Source organism: Gadus chalcogrammus, chromosome 12 (genome assembly GCF_026213295.1).
Source record: "Gadus chalcogrammus isolate NIFS_2021 chromosome 12, NIFS_Gcha_1.0, whole genome shotgun sequence".
NCBI lineage: Eukaryota > Metazoa > Chordata > Actinopteri > Gadiformes > Gadidae > Gadus > Gadus chalcogrammus.
In genome coordinates, this window is record NC_079423.1 from 641,796 (window position 1) to 668,568 (window position 26,773).

General features: G+C 40.9%; 3 protein-coding genes across 3 annotated transcripts; all 3 read right to left on the reverse strand.

Moving 5' to 3' along the window:
- Window positions 1–1,907: 1,907 nt before the first annotated feature.
- Window positions 1,908–5,253, reverse strand: LOC130393885 (uncharacterized). Its single transcript, XM_056604643.1, has 4 exons — window positions 4,986–5,253; window positions 4,228–4,383; window positions 3,768–3,863; window positions 1,908–3,396 (listed from the first exon to the last, which is right to left on the reverse strand). The coding sequence occupies exons 1-4, from the start codon at window positions 5,085–5,087 to the stop codon at window positions 3,088–3,090; spliced, it is 663 nt and encodes a 220-aa protein (XP_056460618.1). The 5' UTR covers window positions 5,088–5,253; the 3' UTR covers window positions 1,908–3,087.
- Window positions 5,254–5,255: 2 nt separating this feature from the next.
- LOC130393883 (uncharacterized) lies at window positions 5,256–10,160 on the reverse strand. Its single transcript, XM_056604642.1, has 2 exons — window positions 10,139–10,160; window positions 5,256–8,706 (listed from the first exon to the last, which is right to left on the reverse strand). The coding sequence occupies exon 2, from the start codon at window positions 8,228–8,230 to the stop codon at window positions 6,083–6,085; it is 2,148 nt and encodes a 715-aa protein (XP_056460617.1). The 5' UTR covers window positions 8,231–8,706; window positions 10,139–10,160; the 3' UTR covers window positions 5,256–6,082.
- A 6,981-nt stretch (window positions 10,161–17,141) lies between these two features.
- LOC130393419 (putative nuclease HARBI1) lies at window positions 17,142–19,348 on the reverse strand. Its single transcript, XM_056604107.1, has 4 exons — window positions 19,058–19,348; window positions 18,411–18,941; window positions 18,087–18,296; window positions 17,142–17,195 (listed from the first exon to the last, which is right to left on the reverse strand). Exons 1-4 carry the CDS (start codon window positions 19,346–19,348, stop codon window positions 17,142–17,144), a joined length of 1,086 nt encoding a protein of 361 aa, XP_056460082.1.
- Window positions 19,349–26,773: the final 7,425 nt, after the last annotated feature.

Below are 26,773 nucleotides of genomic sequence, written 5' to 3' on the forward strand. Positions count from 1 at the left end.
TTCACAAGAATATGTGTGCACACTGGAAAAAGCCTTCTGTTGAACCAATTAAAAAAAACAAGGGTAATGGTTCACATCTATATTACATAACTTGAGCCAATGACAAATATATAGCTTGCCTCAAACAATATTTCCTATGTTCATAAAAACAAAATAATACAACTTGGCACCAAGTATAATTCTATTCTTTGAATGAAGTTAATACATTTAAATCGTATGTTAAATCCTAAACAAAAAAATATTGATTCACTCCAACAATTGTTTCTCATTTAAGAAATATCTATCAGAAATAATTTGTTTTATCCAATCAAAAAGATTACAATTTAATCAAACAATTGTTTCTCATTTAAACATTACCTTGGGGCACTTCTGCTGGAGAGTTGGAAGTCTCTGTTCCAGCATCAGCAGGATGTCTGGATTCGACATCACATCGTGACATCAGTGAGGGTTAGGTGCTTTGTCAAAGACATCTCGATACTCTGCTTGGTGAAGCCGGGGATCGAACCAACAACCTTCAGGTTACCAGCCAACCCGCTCTACCACCTGCGCTACTGCCGCCACACAAAATACTATATATATTAACAATATAAAAGGCAGAGTTAGGCCTACTCCAGACCTCCCTCCAGACACAGACAGACTGTCCTAGCTCACAGAACCAGTGAGTCATCGTCACTCTGGTCAAGGCTCTCTACTGCAGGTTCAGCTGTAGGTGCTACCTTGAATGAATAAGCAGCTGATGTTCCAAAAAGCTTCAAAACATGATCAGGCAGCTGGTGCTCAAAGCAAGCATCACCTGACAGCTTTAATCCACTCTGCTTTAATCCATATCGGATGTATAGGATGGAGTTTAAGGTCTGCAAGGACATCCGGTTCCTGAGTTTGCTTTTTACCACGAGGACTGAGCTGCCTGTAAGTGCGTTGAGACGGGGGAGGGGCCGCGCAGGCACCCGGTGCTCGTTGTGAAGAGGTAATAGCGATAGTGCTTTCACCTCAAAAAGTCGCCAAAAGTCACCAATAGCAGCTGAGCTCCTAATCAAATATAACAGTGTTTTAGGAAGAAAACAAAACAAAAATATTTGGATTGAATGACAAAATTATTAATCAGTTGAATACACAACCTTAAAATTTTACATTTGTCAAAATGGATATTTCTTAATTGAGCTCCTAATTAAAAATATCTATATTTCACAATATTTTGAAATGAAAATAAGTTATTTTAAAAATAAAACAAAAAATGTTTATTTGAATTGAATTACAAAATAATAATCAGATGAAGTACGGCTTAAAACCCTTTTTCCAGTGCACCTGCCCAAGACACAGCAGCTTGGGCCAGAGTGCTGGGTCATCCACAGGAATATGTGTCTCGCAGTCATTGTTATCGTTATTTTCATCAATTTCAATAACCGAAGTGGAAGAAGAAGAGGGAGAAATATTCACTACCAGTTGTGCATCATCTCCGTCAGTTTGTTGACACACGTCATTACACTCTAAAAAATGTAACTATGCTCTACTCAATTTAATCTCTGTAAAATTTTTACACTTAAAATATTGAGTAAATTTGAAATCTGTGAAATCATTTAGATTTACCTTATGGATTAAGTAAATGTACTTATAAAATATTAGCAGATCTGAACAACTACATTGAGTACCATGAAATAAAAAAATTGAGTTGATATAATTAAAATTTTAAGTCTATGCAATAGTAACCCTAAGTTCAAACCACTCAAAACAATGAGTAGATATAATTAAAATGTTAGGTAGATGCAACTGAAAATTTGATTATTATTTAACAAAACAAATCTGCTACATTTACTTAATTTTTTTAACATAATGTAATTCATACTGGACTATCAAATATCAGAATAAATATGTTACATTAACTTATTTTTTAAGTATTTACTCTTTAATCTATATGAGTACTTCAAGTCAATATATGAAACAAAATAATAAACAAAGCAATTCTACACACATCAACATTTTTAAGTAAACATTTATTTGTCTGTTTTGACAATTATAAATCATCAAGTTTAAATCCAAACTTAATTAGCTGAATGTAATTATAGTTATTGTATAACATGGTAGACATTTATTAATTCTTGGTTCATTCAGCGTGATGCTCACATGGACACTGTCACATGCTCACTGGCGAGAATAAACCATGTTAAAAGAAACTAGATAATATACCATGAGTTGTAATGCCAGTTGAGATTTCCAGGTTGAGACCCCCTCAATTGAATCTAATCTAATCTAATCAAGTTTAAATCCAACAGTTTATCATTGCAAATGACATGTTAAAATGTCCATGAAGTTTAAATCCAACAGTTTATCTTTGCAAATGACATGTTAAAATGTCCATGCTATAAAAACAGTTGAACTCTTAATAAGGGGTCTCAACCAGGAAATCTCAACTGGCATTACAACTCATGGTATATTATCTAGTTTCTTTTAACATGGTTTAATCTCGCCAGTGAGCATGTGACAGTGTCCATGTGAGCATCAGGCTGAATGCACCAAGAATGAATAAATGTCTACCATGTTATACAATAACTATAATTACATTCAGCTAATTGAGTTGCAAGTTCCAACAGTCAAAGTGCATAATTTGCCAAACCAATCAAAACTCTTTTAAAGCATCTTTACATGAATATACTTATACTAGTCTTTCTTGTCTTTATGTTTCACTTCCTGGGTCTGAGTAAAGACAAATAGCTACATCCTCCATATGTATCTCTGTTTTCGTTTTGTTGCTTTAACTGAACTCTCTACCAGGCGGTGACCAGGAGCCATAATGAGTCCCTCAGGGGGTGTGACTGGTCTGGTTGGTCTGAACAGAAGAATGACATTTAGCATGTCTAAAATGCACCAAGGACAACATTTTGCATCCTCCAGAAATGCACCAAAAACAGTGATATTTCACATTAAAGTTCCATATCAGAAAACAAGAACAGTCCAACATGCAATTTCACTATGAATGGAAACCTTAAGTCTTATGTAAACATTAAGACAACAGTACATCAGCTAAACTTCAGACTTGCCAATGAAAAAATCCCTCACTAAGAGAGCATCTTGCTGAACAGTAGCCAGTCGCTACATACAGAGGTAATTCTTTAGTCTCTGAACCTTGTTGGAAAGGTTTCCAGAATCCAGCTCCAGCAGTACTTTCTGGAATACCTCAAAACTATGTTTGAGGTTCTTGGGGTATTGCAGATCTAACATGTACATCAGTCCCAAGAGATAGCAGCAGGCCCTGCTTACATCTCCAAGACTGCTGAGGACAGTGTTGCCCTCAATGACAATCCCAACATCCGATGACCCATCTTGTTTCCGCAGCAGGTAAATCTTCATGACCTCTTCTGCCAACTCCTCTTGAACACTGGCAGATCCATCAGCAGCATCCTGCAGACATTGTAAAGATAACTTGAGTTTAGAACTCACTCTCAACCTGCATGTCGCAAGACAAATACCACCTACCAACATAAGAGCATAGCAGGACATAAAGTGGACAAACTAAACAATACTACTGTGGTGGTCCCAAATTTGATTTTGATCTCACAGACAAAATAACTAATTAATGCTTCCATATAATTAATTTCTCTCTCCAAACAAAATTGACTCGTACAGTATCTGATGTCCACAGATGGTTTACACTATGAAAGCTGCTTCTTCTTTGTGTGCGGTAAGGAAAAAACAAACGTACTGCAGGAACTCTATGGTCACCCATGATTACGTTGTTAAAAATCATGAAAACAATTAAGTATTATACTAACCTCAAAGTCCTTGAACAAGGCCCTGGCATCTTCTCCCAAATGATTGATGAGACATCGGATGACAACCTCACGGGTCTGTTGAATGGGGATTCCACTCTGCAGAACAGAAAGCCTCAAAATGTTAATACAATGCAAAACTACACATTCAAGCAGAGGCAAACTTGACTTGAGTCAAAGCTTTCAATAGAATTTACGTTAGAAAAATTGAACTGGAGTTGGAGTGTAGTGATGTAAGAATAAACCAAAACATGTAAAATGGTGTGCAGAGGATGTGAGAGATTGAGGGACAGAAAACTAAGGAAGAAAAAGCAAGAACTGTTAAGGAAGGCTTGAGGATAGGAGAAGGCATAAGAGAGAGTCGGTGGGGATAAAGATAAGTTATCTGATTAGGATATGAATATGTAATTATTGATGGTAATTAGCTTAAAGGAGAGAAACGTGAATGAGACAGGTTTAATACCTTAAGTAGAACACTCATTTGTGCCCGATGTCTCTCTCCTGCAGCACCTTTCTTCGTTTCAAACAAGGACAGCAGTTTAGGTGTATAGAAGTCCAACATTGCCATGAATTCTGGCTCAAGATTCAGTGTGGTGATCCTCTGAAACTCTGCGCTAACCTGAAAGAGAGAGATGAGAAAAGAAAAAAAAGAACTGGTGACTCATCTGTTGTCATTCAGCAAACACGTAAGTCCATACTGAGATGAATAGGATGCAAGACTGTTCCATTATAATTTTTAATAGGATGTACAGTCACCAACCACTTGATTAGGTACACCTGTGCAATCTAATGCAATCAAATACAACAGCTCTGCCACACATACATTTTCAGTTTTTGTTGAGATTGTCAAAAAGGTGGTTATTATACTTTGTTTATCATTGAGGACATTGTGGATAATGTTTATTGGAGTGCATTATATTGAGCGGTGTCCTTATACTTTTGTCCATCCATTAACATACGTTGAGGGGGACAAAATATTAGGAACACTTTTCAATGTATTGCACTCCAGCACCACCCACTACAACCTCAATAATAAACAAAGTATAATAATCACTTTTCTGACAATGTCAACAAAAACTGAAAATGTATATGTGGCAGAGCTGTTGTATTTGATTGCATTAGATGACACAGGTCTAACTAATGAGTGTGTAACTGTGAAAAATGCAGGTTCAGTCCACAATATGTGTTGACCACTCTGTAACAACAATTCCAATTACTCACTTGCGAGACATCAAACAAGACGGGCCATCTGTCCTTGATGTCACTGATGCTCATCTGTAGGGTGACAACCTCATGTCTCCTATGCGCAAAAGTTCTGCACATCAAGTCCTTGACGACTGTGCTCTCTCTCTTCTTTGATTCAGTGATTAGTTGGTTTCGGTCCAGCTCTTGTTGTTCCTTACTGTCTCCCGCAGGATAGTGTGGGAGAAACACCACTTCTCCTTTCCGTGCTTTCTTTATATTCTTTGCAGCAGACCTATCATCCGGGTGCTTGTTCTTAAGTGAGTTGCAGACAACCTCAGGAAATCCAAGGCTTCGGAGCTTCGACCTGTAATTTCCCATCTTGTATTTAAGACTGTACATCCATCCAAGCCAGCCATTACGACTGCCTAGCTCTGTCAGGCATGGATGCTTTCTGACTAAAGCCTCTGCCACCTCACCTATCTGAAGGCCTGTGGGGTAGGGTGTGTAGCTGTACATGTAGTCAGCTAATTTTTCCATGATTTCAGATCGGATCCGAGAATTGTTCAGCACAGTACGATCTTTGACAAACTCTTCATTGGCATTCATCAGTACTGTCTCTGTTGCCACAGAGAAAAGTGGAATGATGATTTGATTTGGCCATGTTGTCGTCTGAGGGCTTCTACGTGGGGATAGGATGTCTTGTGAAGACACTGATGAGGCATTGGTCTGGGAATCTGGCGTTGCATCAGTAGCAGAGCTTAAACTGTCATTCATTATATCTGTCTGGTTTTCAGTCAAAGCAGTCAATGTAAGAACTACCGATGGAATCATCACCACTTTGATTGTCCCCTTGTGTTTAATCTGGTTGGTAGAATGCAGTGAAGAGTGAAGTAATCACCAAAGTCCTCATCCAGGTAATGCAGGGTAAAATCTTCAATGAGTCCAAATGTCTCTTTTACTGTCTCATGTAACTGTTCTACAGTGCTGGGTATTCCTGAGGACAGTGTAAGCTTCTCACTCCGGTGTTCTATAATAACCTTCAATGCAACGAAATCCATCTTGACAGAAAGAGAAAGAAATTACTCTGAAGGAAGGAAGCAAGGTGTTAGACATTAAAGAGTCAAACTCATCACCTAACACTGGCAAATAATTTGACGTTTCAATGTCACCATGAGTTTTCCTTCCACAAAATATGCTGTCAAGGGATATGTGTCCCCAAGTTCACTCTGCTGTACCAGGGTAATTTTCCCAGAGTGGTCTAACATAAATGTCCTAAAATGTTCATCATACCAGCTGTTAAGCATTTTCACAATGAAACTGACACTGCCATCGACAATAACAATCTGTGAAATCATAACAAAATCAGATATTCCACCAGTTGACCCATAAGGCAAAACCATCCCAGCAGCATATTTAGTTCTATGGAGTATGGCCACATTGGTCAAATTCACAGAGGTTTGGGTTGGATAAACTGCCTTGAAAGACTGCTGTATTCCTGTATCAAGTATGTCTAATGGAAGAGATGATATTTTTGTGACACACACTGCAGGTTTCAAAGCATTTCCTTGTGAAATGTATGCCATCATCATTTGGTGCTTTGAGGCAAGTGACATCAATACATTTCTGAAGCTCTTTGTGTGCCTAATAACTTGCTTAAAGAAGCTATGTTTAGCCTCAAATCGCATAGTCCAGAGGCTAACCAAAGGACCATACCCTCTTATCAAATCAGGATAATGCTCCAAAAAATGGTGCTTTGGAATCAATTTTTGATCTGGGAAAACTTCCAACAGCCTGTGACGATGTTCAGATATCAGCGTGTCGAGGTAGCAAATACTTTCCTCAGTATGAATGGGGGCTACTACAAGCTCAGTTATATCTTTTAAAATCATTAGAACGTGCCATGCTGGATCATTCAGTGGTACAGTTGCACCAATAATAAATGATAATAATCTTAACAATGTCCAGTTTTCACTGGCGTTCCCACCAATACTTTTACGAGAGGCAAAATTCACTGGGATAGGTCCAGGGTGATCCGTTTTATCAGTAAATTTGTATGGAAATTGTGTGATGGACTTGTTAAGTTCTGTCAAGGTGAAGTACTTCTTGTGGATGCACACATTAAGACACAGTGCCAGTTCCCCGGTTACAAAATGGAAATTACTTAATTTCTCTGTGATGGGACAACTTTTCTTCACACCACAACAGTGTACCAAAGCAGGATTTATCTTTACAGACTGAACATGTAAATCATAGTTCTCTTTTGTTCTTAATGGAAAAGCTCCTGAATGTACTTCTTTTTGCTGATAGTCAGAACGGTCGCCAATACAAAACCTACAGATATAATGTCCACTAAAGTTTTCTACAAGTCCACTTAAAGAATGCGCACCAAGATTGTCTGCTGAAACGCAAAAAACAGTACCTCTGATATTTTTGCCAACCTGAGGCAAAAAAACTCCTTCCCTCTCCAATGTTATGAGATCCTTCAAAAGAGGCTCAAGAACAGTTTCATAGCCAACATTTTTTAGATGATTTGCTTTACAAAGGAGAGCTAAATGAATTGATGTTAACTGTGATCTCAGTTCAGGTGGTGTATTGGCTAGTGCCCAGTAAACTGCTGTGACTTTATGTTTTTTCCGTGAAGTTCCAAGGGGATTGCAGATTTCAAAATCATCTGCATACAGTATAAGGGAAATACTGAACTCCTCATTAGCATGAAATTCATTTAGCTTGAAATATTTACCATCACGGAAGGATGCAAACTGTGAGTCGTCTGAAGTAGTCTGTTTAGTCAATAACCTGTTTACAATGTCTTCATTTTTCAACAATTGCAGTAAGGATTGAAGAACAGGCACATATTGAAAGCTAAAATTCTTCTCTGGATCCAAAATATACTCTACTGGCTCAATTACACTGAAGTTGTCCTTATAATACTTTACCCTCTTAAATTTAGAAGAAAAGGGACCATCAGGACCCAAGGCTGCAGTAAAAGGATTGGAGTGATAGAGTTTGTCTACTAATTCACTAACAATAGCTTCATCAACAGCACAGTTATTCTTTGTAAAAATATCACTCACTAACTTTGGAATGTACTGAGTGGATGATTCGCAGATAAACTGAAGCTGTTCCACTAAGTCATCAACACATTTGCCAGAGACATTATAGATGCTTTCCAATTTTAACAAGAGAGAACCGACATTTTTAACAATTTCACCTTTAGTGTCCCTTTCACAAGCCAACTCTAAGGTGGTATCACTATCCACATGACAATATGATTCCAACATTGGAAAGTCAATTTCGTTCTCAGTAGCAACAGGATGCTCTGCGATCACATCAGTCTTAAAGTCTTTCAATGAATAGGACTTGTGTTTTCTACTTCTGTGTGTTGCATAAGTCCCATATATGTTTGTCTTGAAATCACATCCGTTAAAAGCACATTCTATGGTTTCATGTCTTTTCAAGTGGGAATTAATATGCTGAAAATAGTCTTTTGTACTAGGATAAAATGAGTTGCAAATTTGACATTTGAAAGATTGCACACCTTCACACTCTTCAGTTTCCTGTGAATTGTGGGATCTAGACAAGTGTGTACGCAGGCCACCCCAAGTCTTGAAGGAGCAAGGACAGCTTTAAAATGAAGACAGGGTACAGAATAGCCACGACCAAAAGTACCGTGCTTGACGCGATAATGCTTGGGAAGCTCCCCTCTTGAAGAATCCTCAAATGTGCAGAGTTTGCATTGCCATCTCATGAGGCACACCTTAAAAAGCATGATACAAAAACAGTGTTACAATACGGAGCAAAAAGACTGATTTAATACCATTTCCATTCATGTACATTAAATGTTTTATAAGACAGATCTATCAAAATGATGCATTAATTAATGGCAGAAACCTCCCGACAGAGAAAGTAGATTTACGGCCAAACCGTTGTAACCACCAGTAGCACGAGGCTTCCCTGATCGTGTAGGGGGCCGTGCACAGTAGCCTGCAGCGGATTCGAATTGTATCCGAATCCGTTCGGTTCGTTTACCACAGTTCGGAGCATTCTGGAGATCCGCGGATTTCGGTTTCATGAAGGCATTGCCTTATGTAGCGTATTTTGCTAACTGTAGCCTACGTCCGATACAAAAGTGTGTTTAGGACCCAGCGAAATGCATTCTCTCCAGTGCTGCCCGAGCCAATGAGACTTTTCCCGCTTCATGCTGCGCTCTTCGCCAGAGTTCTAAGCCTCGTCGGCTGTTATCCCTTACATGTTACACTCAGTGCACCATGTTTTCAAATGCATTTAGGGGAACATTTATTGCACAAAAAAGCCTTGCAAGTTGTCTGATTACAGTCAATTAACACATTGCAAATAGCCTGTGGGTCTCATTCATTTTTGTGTTTCTCCCCCAAACCCTCCGTCAAAAAAAAGTCAGCCTTTTTACTATCACGGACATGATCCTAATCCGAACCGTATCCGAAACCGAGGCCCAAAACGGTTATCTGAACCGAACCGTGGACACACTGATCCGTTTCACCACTGCACACTGAAGGCAAAAGCGTCGCTAGCAAAATCATTGTTTTCCTATGGTACGGCGCGCCTTTCACTCGCGCCTTTTCAGCCGTTGCAGGCGCAATTCACACCAATGTTAAACGCAGATTTGGAGTAAAAACCTGCTCAACTTTAAGCTGTGATAGTTTAAAAACGGTAAAAGAATTTTACAAGTTGAATGCTCTCAGGCATCCACACTAATGACGCCAGCGTGTGGGAGCAGAGAACAAATCTAAACAATAAAAACATTAAAGTCTCCCATGACCACAAATTTCGTGCTACAGACTTAGCTCCAAAGCCCCATTAACTGCAACGTTAAACAGGAGGAACATTTCTGCAGGGAAGCAGACAAACCAGTTTCCCTCGCGAGTGGGAGAGAAGTCACATAAATGATAGACCTTCACGTTCAGGAAAGCCTCGGCCTACTGTTAATGCTAAAATACGAATAAATTAGTCATTTTACACCCATTTTGGTGACGTTAGCTGTATAAACTGTATGTTAGCTGAGCAGTTTGGTGGCTAGGAATCTGTTAACGAAGTTAGCATATGTACAACAGCATGGTGCTGCTGACATTATATAGAAAAACAAACAATAAAGTTTATGTGCGGGAAGACAGGGTCGCAATTTAATTACAATTTGCTAGTGCTCTACTTACCGGCGTATGGAGTCCTCCAAGTGATTTTCACCGGGCGTCTCAGAGTGTTCTGTTGTAAGCTTCATGCAAAAAGCAGGGTAGAATAGATATCCCATGATTCCACAGTTTTTGCGCGCAAATTGTGGCATGACGTTCTGCTTAAAAAACTACTCAATTTCTTAAGTTGTTGTTGGAGATGAAGACTATTGAATTAGAGTGAGTAATAATTAAAGTTCTTGAAACCGATTGGTATGAGTGCTCCATACTCAAATATTCTGACTGGTATTTACTTAAAATATTATGGATATCTTAAAATTATAATTTGTTTGTCAAATACTAATTTATTTTCTTAAATAAACTTAAATAATAGATGTAAATATGATGCAAAATTAACTGTTGGATTTTTAAGCATTTATTTTGATATGTCCAACTCAAATAATCAGTTTTGTGATTTTCAGAGATTTTATTAAGATAATATACTTTTTTATTATTGTGATATATACTGAGGCCCTGAATGACTTTTTAGAGTGTAGCATCGCTGCTGGCTGAGCCAGAGCCTCTTGGAATGAAAGGAGCAGTGACGTGACAGCAAACGACGTTGACGGCTGCTCTTGATCCGCCGACGGTCCCGCTGCCACTGCGGTGGCTGAAAAAAGCTGGATAGATAGAAAGTCCTGCCTTTGGTCTATCTTCTTCATTTTATGCGACCCGCTTTCGTACGATCGCTTCATGTTTCACTCGATTTATGTCTCACTCGATTTCTCTCTCTCTCTCTTACCGCCTACTGTTTTGAATTTGACATCATTTCTGCATACGCGTGATGAGCGTGATGCGCGTAACATGGAATAGTCCTTGTAGTGCAGACTGAAGGGGGTGCACACGGAAAGATCGTCAAAACATAAGTAATTAGAAATCCTGATGCTACTATTGTGAAGAGATTTTTATAAAAATAATAAATATGGGGACAAAATATATGCATTGGGGCATTTTGGGGGCCCCAAAAACCTTATATGGGTTTGCCTAATAGTACGGCCCGCCACTGCTGACACTGTCACTCTCTCACTAGCGGCTTCGGCTGTCGTCCAAAAGCGGAGTACCTTATGTGACGTCATGCAATGCATTGTGGGAGAAATAAGAATCCTCGCTAACCTGTGGCTAATAACCACTAATATATCACCTACTTTTCCTTATATTTATTTTTTGTGATACCCTACAACATCAAATAAAATGGATAATTGTTTAAATGTTTATTACCAACTAGAAAATTGCCAGAAAATAAAAAAATAAAAACCTGCACCATGCCCTTTAACTGGCCAGCAGCCCAGATATGATCCTTTGATTTCTCGTGAATTTTAATCGATCGACTAAGATTTCTCAAATCACAAAATCCGTCTCTGGCAGACGTTGAACAGCCATCACTCACAGCAGCTGTCTTAAACATGACTCAGGGCCAACAGTAAAGGCGGTTCTTCAGTAAACTTCCCGTTAGCCAGTTGACCTTGTCATACATGGAGCAATTGAAATTTCTCCTTACCGCACCAACGAGCTGTGTTATTTTCACAGGAGGTTTTGGTCTGCCCTCTGCTTTCACTCGTAATTTGTCCTCAAATGAAAATGACTGAAAAGAATCCTGTAAGATGCAGTCAACGATGTTCATCCCCCCATCGTCACCGTTAGTCCGATCCATCTTGCTAGCGACTACTAGCAAAAAACCCTAACCCTAAACAACACAAACTAACTAATGAAATTCCTCACCTACACAGAAAAAAAAGGTGTTGTTACGTATTTTAAGAACATAAGCTGCCTCCACATAGCCTCTAGGAAGCAGATTCAAACACACAAGCTGTATTACCCTCACAGAACCACTAGGAAGCAGGAAAAAACATATAAGCAATAAATACTATACATAGCCACAAGGGGAGCAGGACCTTACTGAAGGCTGCTGCAATAGCTGCTCCATCCACAGAAGGCAGCACCTCAGACAAGTGAGGAAGCCGAGGCTAATACGTCACACCGACTCCGCCCACTGCCCAAAGGCCGCGTGGATTTGAACAAAACAGACTACAGAGTCAGGAAACAGGCAGAAACTCTTTGCAGCCCAGACTTAAGGGTTAATATATTTGGTCAGCTGGGAGTCGCTCAGCAGGTGTTAAACACACTTCCCCTCCTTTTGCTCCATAGTTACCATACCGAAATACTTTAACAAATAAAGTAAAAGCGATCCGGATTGGACTACTTTCTTGGAAGAACTGCAAATTTGGTGACCCTGTACGTTCTTGGGAAGTACCGGGACCGGAGCTCGGACACACGCGGCCACCGGGACGCAAAACAAGCTCTTCGCAGGCCACACACGTATTAGGTAAGCAGAACCCATTGTCTTAAAGATTGAATCTGCCATAGAATTAGTTATAAGAACATTTAGGTGAAGAGCTTGTAGTGCCTCCGTCTGGTTGCGGGGCTCCGTGGTTTCGGGCCTCGGGTTGAAAATCATAACAGCCGGTTAGTTGGACGGCCGCGGATACGCTAACAGATTAAATTAAATAATTATATTCAAGGAGAAAGGGGCCGGAAGTGTGTTTTTATGGGACTAGATACAAAGTATCCACTCCCGTCTAGATCTAATGTTTGTACCGCGTTGGAGACGTATTACATGCAGTTTTATTGTTGCAGTGTGGAATCGAAGTACACACTGTGGTGTTATAGCGGTTTTAATTGTTAGATAGTGGAGGGACTAAGTGTCCACTGTTGAATTATTGCGCTTTGATTGTTGAATAGTGAAAGTACTGGAGTATAGTGAAGTACTCACCAGAGATGGGAGTAAGTCCCATACATGCAAGTCTCAAGTCAGTCGCAAGTCTTAGCCCTCAAGTCTCAAGTAAGTCCAAGTCGTCAGTAAGGAGGATCAAGCAATTCAAGTCCAAGCACAGCTTTAGTCAAGCAAGTCAAGTCAAGTCTCATCATCAAGTCAAGTCAAGTCATTATCAAATTATTTTTTTTCAAATGTCTGTATTTCATCAAACCTGTTTTTCAGAGTCATTTTTTTTAAATGTAAGAAGATAAGTTACGTAATGAATCAGCACCCCTGATATGTGAAGTCATGATTTAGTGCCTCCTTAAATGTGCTCCCTCGTCCTCTGCCTTTCTCTCTACACGTGTCTGCATCCATAAGCTTGAACACCGCCTGCTAAGTATCTATCTATGCATGCATGCCTAGCGAAGCAAGAGAGCAAACCAGAGGATGATGTGGGAGCTTGCCATCACTGCCTACAAAGTAGTCATAACATTTGAAAATGAAGTTTTTATTCCGTATAGCCTCATTATATTCTAGGCATGCAGTTTTAGTGTTCAAGCTCAGGGATGCAAACGCAAAAAAAGTTTTGATTCCGTATAACCTCATTAGAGGCGTGCATGCATTGATATTTAGCAACTAGCTAGTCAGTTCTGGTGTTACAGCTAGCTAGCGCTTCGAGAATAGCAGCTACTTTTCACCAGATTTGCAATTTCAGATATATATTTTTTAGCTTAAGTAAAATCATCAATAACAACTAGCCTACTAGTACTCTCACTAATGTCAGCAGCCAAGTAGCAAAATGACAATCAAGGACGTTAATACATCTAGGTTTGCAACATGTTACTCACCTTTCTTTATGTGCTGTCGTGAAATGTCGGATGAAATTCGATGTGGTGCTTGGCAAATCCGTAATTTAGATTTTGCATGTCGCTCCTCTTTTATTTTGTGTTGTGTAATCTTTATAGCCAAAATTGATTATTTTCGGGAGGTTGGTCGGAGCGCCTTCCATCTCTGCTGACGATCACTCACTAGACTCATGCACAGTGGCGGGCCGTACTATTAGGCAAACCAGGCATTTGCCTGGAGCCCCGGGCCCCATAGAAGGTTTTTGGGGCCCCCACATTTTTTTTTTTTTTTAACCTTTATTTTTCCCGATAAAACATTAAGAACAGTTTCTTATTTACAAAATTGATCTGGTCAAGAGGGCCCCAATGCATATATTTTGTCCCCATATTTATTATTTTTATAAAAATCTCTTCACAATAGTAGCATCGGGATGTCTAATTATTACTCATGTTTTGACGATCTTTCCGTGTGCACTCCCCTTCAGTCTGCACTACATGGACTATTCCATGTTACGCGCATCACGCTCATCATGCGTATGCGGAAATTATGTCAAATTCAAAACAGTAAGCGGTAAGAGAGAGAGAGAGAGTGAGACATAAATCGAGTGAAACATGAAGCGATCGTACGAAAGCGGGTCACATAAAAAGAAAGACCAAAGGCAGGACTTTCTTTCAAAGCTGCCAAAGCTATCCAGCTGTTTTACAGCCACCGCAGTGGCAGCGGGACCGTCGGCGGATCAAGAGCAGCCGTCAACGTCGTTTGCTGTCACGTTACTGCTCCTTTCATTCCAAGTGGCTCTGGCTCAGCCAGCAGCGATGCTAATGACGTGTGTCAACAAACTGACGGAGATGATGCACAACTGGTAGTGAATATTTCTCACTCTCATTCTTCCACTTTGGTTATTGAAATTTATGACAATAACGATAACAATGACTGCGAGACACATATTCCTGTGGATGACCCAGCACTCTGGCCCAAGCTGCTGTGTCTTGGGCAGGTGCACACATATTCTTGTGGATGACCCAGCACTCTGGCCCAAGGGCCGCAGATTCACAAAAGCATACTATTACATAGTAATGAAAAATGGTGAGAGGGTGAACAGGTCTTGGTTAGTCTACAGTGAAAGTGCCGACCGTGTTTTTTGCTTTTGTTGTTGCCTTTCTGGAAAACAAAAACAACTGAGTGAGGAAGGATTTAAAGACTAGAATAACCTTGCAATGCATCTAATCAACCATGAAAGGTCTGAAGAGCACAGGAAATATAGTGATAGCTGGACGCAGCTATCAGTGGGTTTCCAGTAGTGGTTTCCAGTAGCTCACAGCAGATAGCTGCTGTGAGCTATTGGAAACCCTCAGGTAAATGAGGACTTATGGTTAACAGTCAGTGTAATGTGTCAACATAACTAATCTTATTGTTTTGTATGTTATTCTCAATTTGTAAATAGATAATTAACATTTGCATGAAAGAAGGATAGTGACTTTTGTTCATCCCTTGTATGGAGTATCTCATTATGCGATATAAGGTACTGAGACCGGTAGATGCAGGGGCCCCCGAATGACTTTTCGCCTGGAGCCCCCAAAGGGCTAAGTTCGCCACTGCTCATGCAGGAATGTCACGTTGCGTGGAAGAGGGCGGGTTGCCAGGTTGCCGGTCAGGAGCACTCGCGCACCATAAAACAATGTTCATCTGAAATTTTTTTTATTATTATTATTTAAAATTTTTAACAAGACTGCAATGACTTGGCAAGTCACATGACTCAAGTCAAGTCAAGTCACAAGTCAGGAAGGGGCAAGTCAAAGTCAAGTCAAGTCTTTCGTTAGTGTTGGTCAAGCAAGTCACAAGTCGCAAAACTGGCGACTCGAGTCGGACTCGAGTCAAGTCTTTGGCTGTGTCCCCAATTCAGGGGACGCATCCTTCGAAGGCTGCATTCGAAGGATGCGTCGACGCCGATTGCGTCACAGCGTCGCGCCAAGTGCTGTCCCAATTCCAAGGGTCCTTCATATGCGGCCTACGAATGCATCCTTCTTTTCCCGGATTTGAAGGATGCATCGGCTGTATCCTTCGCGGCCCAACGTATCCCAAGATCCTTCACGGCCCAACGTATCCCTCCCAAGATTCATTGCGCATTCAATCCAAAAAATGTACAATATGGCGGAGAATGTGGATTTGAGTTTTCCATTTAAATGTAAGTATTTGGTTTCCAGTCACTCGAGTATTTAACGACACAAATGTTAAAATACTAATTTGTATCGTTAAAAACACAAATAAGTTATCCTTAAAACTTATTTCATTAAAGTAATAGACAATATAAGTAAGGTAACGTTACAGTTAGTGAAGCTGTAACGGTAACTAAGAACACCCGTTAAGCCCTATAGTTTCAAATTTAAGAGGTCAAAATGGTTATATTTACCGAAATTGGGGCGATTATATAGATAATTTGCTATTCTGTAACGTTAGATAAATGGACCAACGCGAACACAGGTTGTGGACCCTGGTTTTCAGACCATAACGTTACAGACGTTGGGATTGATTACACAGCTAACTTGGTTATTTTGCTATTTAAGCTGCTTTTGTTTGTTAGTGTAAAGTAAAACTAATTCTAACATTTGGTTTTGCTTTAGGGAGCCAGGAGCATACTGCTCAATTTATCAAACTGAGGGGGGAGAACGACGAACTCTTCACCGGGGTGAAACATTCGGCGAGTGTGGCTTGGGGGTAAGGAAACAATCGTTTATTTATATCGTAAGTTAGTTTATAAAAATTATTATAGGCCATTTGTATATCTACATTTGACCATCTTGTAAAGGTTAGTTAAATTAGCCCTCATTAAAAAGCAGGACAGATACAACATCCACAGAAATCGTTTACTACGATGTCCTATTTTGGGTTATTAAAGAAAGAAGGACAAAAAAAAGTCACAGCTCGCATCAGTACTAGACGGCACTAGAAAAACACACAAAGAAAAAGGGTGTTTTGACTTCTACTGGTTCTTATTATTATGGGCTTCATATAGAATGAGGGCTTATTTAAATGTAACCTTTACAAGATGGTCAAATGTATATATTATGAATGGCCTATTGTTAACATGGGCTATTAACATGATTGATAAATGTGTCTCTTGTTTTCTCTGATTAATAATCTCTCTGTGTTTAGGACAATTCTGGAGAAAATAAGCCTGCAGGGGAAGGTGACTCCCCTGCAGGCAAAGAAAAAAATGGGATAATTTAAAAAATATATATAAAGTATGTACAGGTCATTTTAAATATACATTATTTGTTTTAACCATGCAAGTTAATAAACACTTTTGCTGAAATTTGTTTTGATACTGCTGTTGTTGTTAACTGCCATGATTGATTTCCTCTGCCTTAGGATTGCAAGTATCCAGGGTCAGGAGAGGGTGTAGGTGGGAAACCCACTGCTGCCACTTGGCCCTGGTTTGTCCTCATGGATGAGGTATTGGGACAGAGGCATTCCACCAACCCCCCTGTCCTAATTGCCTCCATCCTTGAGAACACACCAGGGCCAAGTACAGCAGTGGTGGAGGTGGAGGAGCAGGATGAGGAGGAAAGACAGCGGCCAAGGTCCAGGAAGAGGGACAGAGAGGACGAAATGTTCCAATTGATTAAAGAGGACATGAGGCTAAATAGGGAGGCAGAGGAGAGAAGAGCCCAGGAGAGCAGGGAGAGGATGGATCGATTTTTTTCAATTTTGGAGCGTTTGGCTGACAAATAATTTCAGTTCTGTTAACACATTGTTTATTATTATTATTTAACTTATTTAACTATTTATTATTTAACTTATTTAACTATTTATTAACTAACTTTTTTATTAACTATTTATTAAAACGCTAATTAACTTTTTTATATTAACTAATTTATTTGTATAAAACATGTATAAAACAATAAAACTATTTACAACAAAACATTCATGTGACTATTTACAACAATTATTATAAAACTACTATATACAATAACATAATGATTCAGCAGAGCAGGGAGCCCCTGGTGGTGCTGCTGGACCCGGATGGGCTGCCACATTAAAGACTCTGGTGTCTCTCCTGTCAGTGGGACATCCAGGGGTGGTCTCCAGAGTGTGCTGGATATGCCTCTCTCCACTGTCCACTGCACCGAATGGGTTTGCAGGGCTGACTCAATCGACGGCTGCCATGTCACTAAAATGTATTTGGAAAAGGGCAAGAATAAGAGTGCATACTAAATACTACACAACCTTATTTTGACAAAAGAAACCTTGCCACAAATTATTTGAACGGGTAAAACTATTCTACAAAACATTTTAAATAAATAGAAATAGCTTTTCAATTATATTACTTGCCTGTATATATTGGTGGTCAGGGGGAGCCTCCTCCAGGGCAGACACCTCTGCAGACAGCTGGTCCCGCCAGGGAGCACCACTGACTGCCTCCAAACCATCGCCCCCCTCATCCTCCTCTACATCGTCCTCAGGCTCATCCTCCTCCTCTGGGGCCATGATGGCATCGGCCCCAAGGCAGATGTTGTGGAGGATGGCACATGCTGTTATGACCTGAAATGGTAAAGAAAATAAATGAAAAAATGATATATACCTCCTGAGAAAATAATAAATGTTTTTTTGATTTACTCTTAGTATTCTAAAAAATCCTGTTAAGTGATAGCTTACGTGAGGTACGAAGGTGTGGTGCACCTCCAGCGCTTGCAGGAAGATGGCCCTGAACCTGGTCTTCATCATTCCAAAAGCACGCTCTATAATGGAGCGTGCCCTGGAATGATGCCAGTTGAAGCGCTGGGCTCCCACACCTCGCACTGGCCTCTTGTAGGGAGTGATGAGGGGTAGTGGGTGTTGGAGGCAAGGGTACCCGCCGTCTGCAAGGATGAAGTGCCCTGGAGGTGGGTAGAGTGACCTATACAATGGGCTGTGGCGGAGGACTCTGGAGTCATGGACTGATCCAGGCCAGCCCACGTACGTATCAAGGAAGCGGCCCTGATGGTCACAAACAGCCTGCAGAATTATGGAGGAAAACAGTTTCCTGTTCCTGTAGCAGTGACCATCAGGGCCGCTCGGTGGCTTGATACGGACATGGCAGCCGTCGATTGCTCCCGCTGCTTTCCCAAAAGCGCGGTGTCTTGCCAGCCCTGCAAACCCATTGGTCACTGCCACCAGGTCTTCAGGGGTCTTCGGGAGGTGGATGACCTTAAGATAGGATAGGATAAGATCAACTTTATTATCCCACACAGGACATTTACTTGTTACAGCAACTCAAGAGTCAAAGATAGAGGAAATGAGTGATAAAATAAATATAAATATACTTTGTGTCGAATGGCCACCACCTCCTCAGTGACCCTGTGGACGATGCGGTGGACAGTGGAACGAGGCATCCCGAACACTCTGGAGACCACCCTGTATGATGTCCCACTAGCCAGCCAGAATAGAAACACCAGGGTCTCAATGGTGGCACCCCATCCATGTCTCCGCTCCTGGCCGAGAAGGTCCAGCAGCACTGCCAGGGCCTCCCTGCCCAATCGGAAATCCGTTTTGGTGTCCTGGCCATTAAAATAACGGTCCAGGACAGGAACCGTTGGATTGATCCTGCAGTACATGGGTCTGGGCTGTTTAGTGAAAGAAACAGAAGTAAAACTGTTGAACAATAGCTGGATATTAAGTGTGGAGAGTTTAGATAGATAATGCTTAAATATATATATATCTATCGTTATCTATCTATGCAATAGTTATATATATATATATAACTATATATATATATATATAATATAGTTAATAGTTATATATCAATCTAAGTTACTCAACCTTTATTTAGCTGATTAATTTTTTTTATATTAATGTAAGGTTGAGACTATTTTAAATATGTAGTTATATTGTCAAAGTTCAATGACATTTACATTTACGCTAGCCATATAACACGATAATGTTAACAATACTGCTGGTTAAAAGTAAGGTAACACAGCTTTACCAATCTGTGGTCGTCTCTTGCTCGGAGCCGAAGATATATCCCCCGTCGGCTCCGGCGGTGAGTATTCCCCAACTCCTCCAATAAAAGATAAAAGATAAAAAAAAAATTATAATTTCTGGCTCCATTTTTGTTGGTTTCTTTGTAGGTTTATTGGGTTTCTTTGTTATTTTTTTTTCGCGCTGTCCGGTATAACTTCTGTTTACTAACAGGTCAGGTCAGCTGTCCGGAAATGCTCCGAAAGCTAGACCGTCCCATTTCTTCGGCCTTCGGAGTGTCCTTCGCGGTCTACGTAGACCGCATCCTTCGAAGGACGCGGTCTACGAAGGATGCGTCCTATGAATTGGGACACAGCCTGACTCGAGTCCCCCCATCTCTGGTACTCACTAAAGGGTTATTTATAACCGACCATAAACGTTGATCGCCGTTACGGAGCGGTGAAAACTGGTCGGATAGTCTATTTCAGGGGTGCCCGACCAGTCGATCGCGGTCTACCAGTAGATCGCCGACGCCGACAGATCCCAAGTCGATCGCGAGAATTATTATTATTTTTTTAATCAAATAAAATTTGCGCGGGACATATACGCGCGGTAGCGCATGCGCTGTTAACAGCAGTTGAAAGCCATGAACAGTAGTTACACACTCTTAAACGTTGGCATGGCTGAGGGGAAACGAGCTAAGACCTACCATTTTCACCCTGAGTGGGAGGAAGATTATTGATTATCGTTGAGAAGGTGCCGTGCGCAGACGGAATGAACCCCCCCCCCCGCTTGAAGGTAAGTTTGCTGGTAGATCTCGGGAGGTTGGCTACTTGAAAAGTAGATCTTGGGTCAAAAAAGGTTGGGCACCCCTGGTCTATTTACTCTATTACTTGGTTGCATATTCTGCCGGTGGCTTGGGCTTTGTTTGCCCTCAGGTTCGAATGGGATTGGTTCCTCCCGGCACGGTTGAGGTGAAAACCACATTGTGCACTTTTGTATAGAGTAATAACCCATCCGTAGAGGCAGCCTTGCGCAGTTTTAACCCAACTGCTTTGCATGCTTCACTAACCCGCCGTGGAAACAAACTTGCCGGCATCTCATACTTCCTACAGGGATCCAATACAGTGCGTTTGACCAAATAATATCTAGGTCGATTCGCGACGCAATTTGTTTGATACACGAGCATTGGGTGAAGCACGTGGTTTCGGTGTTTAAAGGGACGGCGCGTCTTGATGACGTAGGTTTCTTTTGTTACAAACGCCAGCGCCATCTTTGTAGTCTGGCAAACTCTGACACGTTTCTGTAGAACAATAAACGCCATCTTGCTTTGTGTAGGGACCGCTTGGTCTGGCATAGAACAAGAACATCGGGGGGCCCAGCTCAAGTGTTTCTCTCTCTCTCTCACTCACTCACTCACTCACTCACTCACTCACTCACTCACTCACTCACTCACTCTCACACACACACACACTTTTTGAAGGCAACAGTGCCATCTTGTGGCCTGGGTGCTCCGGTGCTGTCCGGTACGGCGATCGTCGCCATCTTGTTTTCCTAAAACAATTACACAGCAGGACCCCCAGGGTGTTAATTCTCTCTATCTCTCCCCCTCTCTCCCCATAGAACTCCTTTCGCCTCTCTCTGCCTCTCTCTCTCTCTCACACACACACACACACACTTTTTGAAGGCAACAGTGCCATCTTGTGGCCTGGGTGCTCCGGTGCTGTCCGGTACGGCGATAGTCGCCATCTTGTTTTCCTAAAACAATTACACAGCAGGACCCCCAGGGTGTTAATTCGCTCTATCTCTCCCCCTCTCTCCCCATAGAACTCCTTTCGCCTCTCTCTGCCTCTCTCTCTCTCTCTCTCTCTCTCTCTCTCTCTCTCTCTCTCTCTCTCTCTCTCTCTCTCTCTCTCGCTCTCTCTCTCTCTCTCTCTCTCTCTCAAACTTTTTGAAGGCAACAGTGCCATCTTGTGGCCTGGGTGCTCCGACGCTGTCCGGTAAGGCGATAGTCGCCGTCTTGTTTTCTTGAAACAATGCGTTTCGTGTAGCAAGACAGGAGTGAAATAGACACTGGTTGTGTCATGCACATTGATATTAGAGAACCAGGATGGTTCAAATAGACACGGGGTTCAACTGCTAAAATAATATGTCTAATTAATAAATGGTGCACAGGGTTTTAACCGGTGCACAAGGAGGGAGTTAGCTCAACTGCTGTAGCCACAATTACAATACATTTTTTGCGAATATTATATCGACATGGGTAAAATTCTGCACTAATCAGCTACTACATACGAATAAACTGAATAACACTGCGTGAGATGTTCAAAGGTCAACTATTGCTTCCATTGGAGCGATTGCGATAGATATAATATCGTACCACCAGTATGCATGCATTATCTTGTATACAATAATTAGGGAAGCCGGATTCCAGAACCGAAAGAGGTCCTACCAAAGGAGACCGACCCAGGGGTCTTACATCAAAGCAGATCCCTGTACAAGAGTTACAAAGTGATCTTAAGATAGGGATAATTATCTAGACTCCACAACATGAACGGTTAGCCTTTAAAGTTGTCCATAGCATGCATACCGCTCGTCCACAGAAGTCCGGGGAATATCCGGGCCTGGGGATTCTTATTAGAAGAGTTCTGGGATAACCTGCCTTGTAGGAGAGCGGAAGAGTCCCCCCCCAGTAGAGGACCCTGAGGACAAGCGGTAGAAATGCATAGTTCAACAGACCTGACGAGGTCCGATTACCAAAATAAACAAAATAAAAAAAATAAAAAATATATATAGTATATATATTTCCTTACAAATTATGAAAATAACAGACATTTCAATAAAAGTCTTCACGTAATCTATGGTTAATAATGGGCAATATTTACAATTAAATTAAATAAGTAGGATAAAATGTTATCCATAATTCATCCTAATTGTGATTGACAATATACGTGTTACGTTTTTCATTACACGACGGGCTATGTAGACAGTGGATACTCGAGTATTAAAATATATCACAACCAGTTTAATGGTCAACCAAAACGCACAGCCATAACATGACCCCGACTGTCCCCGACTGGACCCCGACTGACAACGTTCCGGGAACAACAGAAGTGTGTTGCCTAATATTGAAAATGCAGATTTTTTTTATATTATGATATTTTGTTAATGTTACGAATTTAAGTTTTGTATGTTGGTTTCTTCTCATGTGGTTTTGTCACCCTGTTATTCTGCAGGGTCGTTTAAAATGTAATCCTTTGAGGTTAGTGGTCAATCTGTTCTCACTCTGTTCCTTTGTTTTCTTGTGTTGGTTTGGGCCTGTTATCCTTGATCCCCAAGGAAGCGCAGAGACGCAAGTGATAAGGAACGGCCAAGCCCTTAGTTATGACATCTCAAGGAACTTAAATGACCATATGGTTAACCAAGGCTTTTGATTTGTTGGGAGACAGCTGCCCTCAAAAAAAACATTCTGAGTGTGTAAGAACTCCTGGCCACTCAGCGGACCTCTCTGCGGACCTTTTAGAAAATGAAGGGCCCCGCAGGGGAGAAATCCCATCTGAGTCCTCAGATTATTGAATAATATGCTTATTTTATGGTCTGTTGATGCATGTTATGATGCATCTTCGTTCGTACTTTTCTTACGAATGTGTATATAAAGATAAAAGATAAAATGAAAATAAAAATGAGTTAAAGTATATAATAAAAACAAATGGAGGATACATATACCATGTGTGAATGTCCTCTCGTGTGTGTCAGAGCCACCAAAATAATGGAGGTTACTCGACTGTTACATACACGAGGGGATATTGAAAACATACCACATATAAAACTATAAGATAATTAGAGAATAGTTCATTATAATTGACTTACAATAACATTTGTTTCAACCGATAACTTCTGAATTTTTCTTTTAGGTTCAGTTTTTGTTTTGTTTATAGAATATCACCATATATTTAATACCCAGATGTGCATAATTGTTGTGAATTTGGATGACTCTTTATTCTACCTAGTTTAGACGGTTTTGATTCACCTAGCTCAAGATTCACCAGGTGTCAGACGTAGGATTGTGGCACTCCTTGGGAGCCTTCGAGCCGCACGTCTACTGACTAATCGTTCCTGCGGGTTCTGGAGTGGTGACGGTGGGGCTCATAGGGAGGCTCCGGGAGAGTTGGCAGTCACGGGCTCACACGGGAAGAATCGAGTAGGTCAGGATCAGAAAGTTTAATTAATGTATCGATTTGATGTTGACCAACAAAAAACTAGATAATTATAATAATAAATACTGTTCATGTAATGGTATAGTTAGGTCTGGGACCTGCGTAGCTAAAAAAACTGTTTTGGAAATAGTAATGGACGTGTCCGGGACATGTATAGCTATAAATAAGAAAAGATAAAACTGGGTTTTACTTTACTTCACTTTGCTAAGACCTATGCACGTTTGATGTGGTATGCAAAAGGTAGCACAATAGGATGTTGTGCAGATGCGATGTACATAGGAGTGAATCAAAGTGGACAGCGTCAAATGCGAACAATAGGTAGAATAAATGAAGATTAGGTCATCCAATATACATAGTTAGTGTTGGACAATCGGGTAGTATAATGAAGGTAACTGTTATTATGAGATACGGTTAACACAGCAGTGATATTGAACATGCAAATTTTAACATTGTTATTTTCCCTTTTACATCTTTTTGGGTTATAGATAAGAAATGGATTAGCGATACATCTGCTGGGAAGAGAACCTATAGGCTAGGTTCTCGATTTGATTCAGAAGTAGTGGGTTCACCTTTCAAATGCCACTGCTACTGCTGTAACGCTTTGAAAACGTTAGCGTTTCATAGTCTGATATTTTTTTATTCTGATAAGTTACGGCACACAGGTTTCTCATGAATCGTTTACGGTTTACTGCATTTAAGAACAGCGTGGTCTCAAGACGGCTGCATAGAACCACCACTATCGACCTTTGGTTTTGTATGTACTGGTCTTCATTTCTCTTCACAATAGATTGGTTTATGTACAGATGATTAAGGAAAGGAACTTCAACTAGTTGCACTACACCGTTGTTAGGTTTGGTTGTCATTCAATGCGGATGGCTGAAGCAAACAATAATACAAACATATTTAAAACACATAGAATTTTCAGGTCCAATGTTTCCAGAAGCAAGATGAGTACCGTGTATCACTCTGACACAGCTAACTTTGCACGTAATGCTTACGGTTAGATTCATGCTTACACTTACATTTCAAGGGTCCCATAATGGACTTCCATTCGAACAATTAAAAATAGAATTAAAGGAAATATGTTTTTGAACAACTAACTGCTGTACATGAGTCTGTATTTCTACAATAGAAACACAAAGTTCCAGAGCCAGATGCAGACACACCCGGAGCCTACAAACTACGTCCGCCGAGCAAGGAGTAACAGTCACATGAGGAAATCAAATAACAGCAGGATTTGAATCGGTTCTGGTTTGGTTGTCCACCATAAAAAAAAAAAAAAAAATATATATATATATTGTTTGGATACATTACATATATCATAATCAGCAACAGTTCGTTCATTTTTCCACGGATAAGGTTAAAGGAATATATAAGGTATGGATATGTTATTGACAGAGCAAGGAGGGGTGTATGCGATGATAGGCACAACATGTTGTACTTTTATCCCCAATAACACAGCTCCGGATGGATTGGTGACCAGGGCGCTGGCATGATTTCAATCCCTCAGGTTCGAATTGGCAGAGAACTCCGGCATTAATGACCCTTTAACAGGATGGATGGAGCATATATTTGGGAGGTTGAAAGGCATGATCCAGTCAGTGCCCGTTGCGGGAATAATGGCAGTAACCGTGTTAATTGTAGCCGGCTGCCGTTGTATTCCCTGCGCACGAGGGCTACTGCATCGGCTGATCACCACAGCAGTGGGCGCTACAGAAGCGCCAAGTGCCATTCAGGCTTACATGGGGATCAGATATGATCTGGTGAAAGTGGACGATACATCACCTGAGGGGCCCGACCCTATCCAGCTGTAATATGTAGAATAGTCAACACCTATGGGGTTTGACTAACCCCAAAGTTTGACTACTTTGGGGTTCATATATTTGGTCAGCTGGGAGTCGCTCAGCACGTGTTAAACACGCTTCCCCTGCTTTTGCTCCATAGTTACCATACCGAAATACTTTAACAAATAAAGTAAAGTAAAAGCGATCCGGATTGGACTACTTTCTTGGAAGAACTCTGCAGTGTATCTTACTCTAATTAAATGAATGTTCAACAAATTACGTATGTGTTCGTCAGTTGCGACTCGTCACTGTCGAAGTCATGCTGCTATCCATTTGGATGGTATGCTGGTACGAACGACCAGCTTCAGCAAGAACGTGACGTATTTCCCTTGCTCCAGCCTTCCAGTTTGCCATTTGTGTTTCTGTCGAGCCACGAGGGGGAGTAGTAGCATGCTAGTCATCATTAGCAACATAGCCTCTTTAGCAAACCAGCTTCAAAACAAAACTTTACATTGAATTGCACGCAAAGCAAGACCGTGCAATGCATATATTGGTGACCGGATTAAAGCAGCAATGAAATCAAGTGTGTAAGAGGTTTTAAAAACGACATAAAACCACCAACATGGTACAAATAGAAAGAAAATACATCTCATCCCCCATTAACTATGGGCGCAGCCATCTTCTTTGCGAGTACAGCTCTGCTCGCTCTACTTTGAAAGCGATGAGATACTACGACCAAAAGGGGGCGTGCCTCAGTGAAATGCCGCAAGAAAGCTGGGACATTTGCGACTTTACCACTTCGTATATCCAAATGGATAGAAGCATCAGTTCACGATAGCTGCCCAATGAAGGCGGTGACTGGCCAGAGTGTTGTGTCAATCATATTCAAGTGACGGAAGTGTAAAATTCTACCCTATCGGTCACTGCTTCACGGGTGGGACTTATCTGCCATAAGGATCAATTGAAACGGAAAAATACCACAAGCCGCCTGGGTTTCGCTCGATTTACATTGAAGTCAATGGGAATGGTGGCGAATCAAAAGGAAATTCTGATTCACTGTAATTATCTGTTCCACCGCGGG

Coding starts and splice junctions, on each gene's coding strand:
- LOC130393885 (XM_056604643.1), bottom strand. CDS start 5,087: ATGTGCAGAACTTTTGCGCATAGGAGACATGAGGTTGTCACCCTACAG. Junction 4,384..4,985: donor TCTTGTTTGATGTCTCGCAA/GTGAGTAATTGG, acceptor TCTCTCTTTCAG/GTTAGCGCAGAGTTTCAGAG. Junction 3,397..3,767: donor CCTTGTTCAAGGACTTTGAG/GTTAGTATAATA, acceptor CAATGTCTGCAG/GATGCTGCTGATGGATCTGC.
- LOC130393883 (XM_056604642.1), bottom strand. CDS start 8,230: ATGTTGGAATCATATTGTCATGTGGATAGTGATACCACCTTAGAGTTG.
- LOC130393419 (XM_056604107.1), bottom strand. CDS start 19,348: ATGTACTGCAGGATCAATCCAACGGTTCCTGTCCTGGACCGTTATTTT. Junction 18,942..19,057: donor TGGTGGCCATTCGACACAAA/GTATATTTATAT, acceptor TCCTATCTTAAG/GTCATCCACCTCCCGAAGAC. Junction 17,196..18,086: donor CTGACCACCAATATATACAG/GCAAGTAATATA, acceptor CTCATCCATGAG/GACAAACCAGGGCCAAGTGG.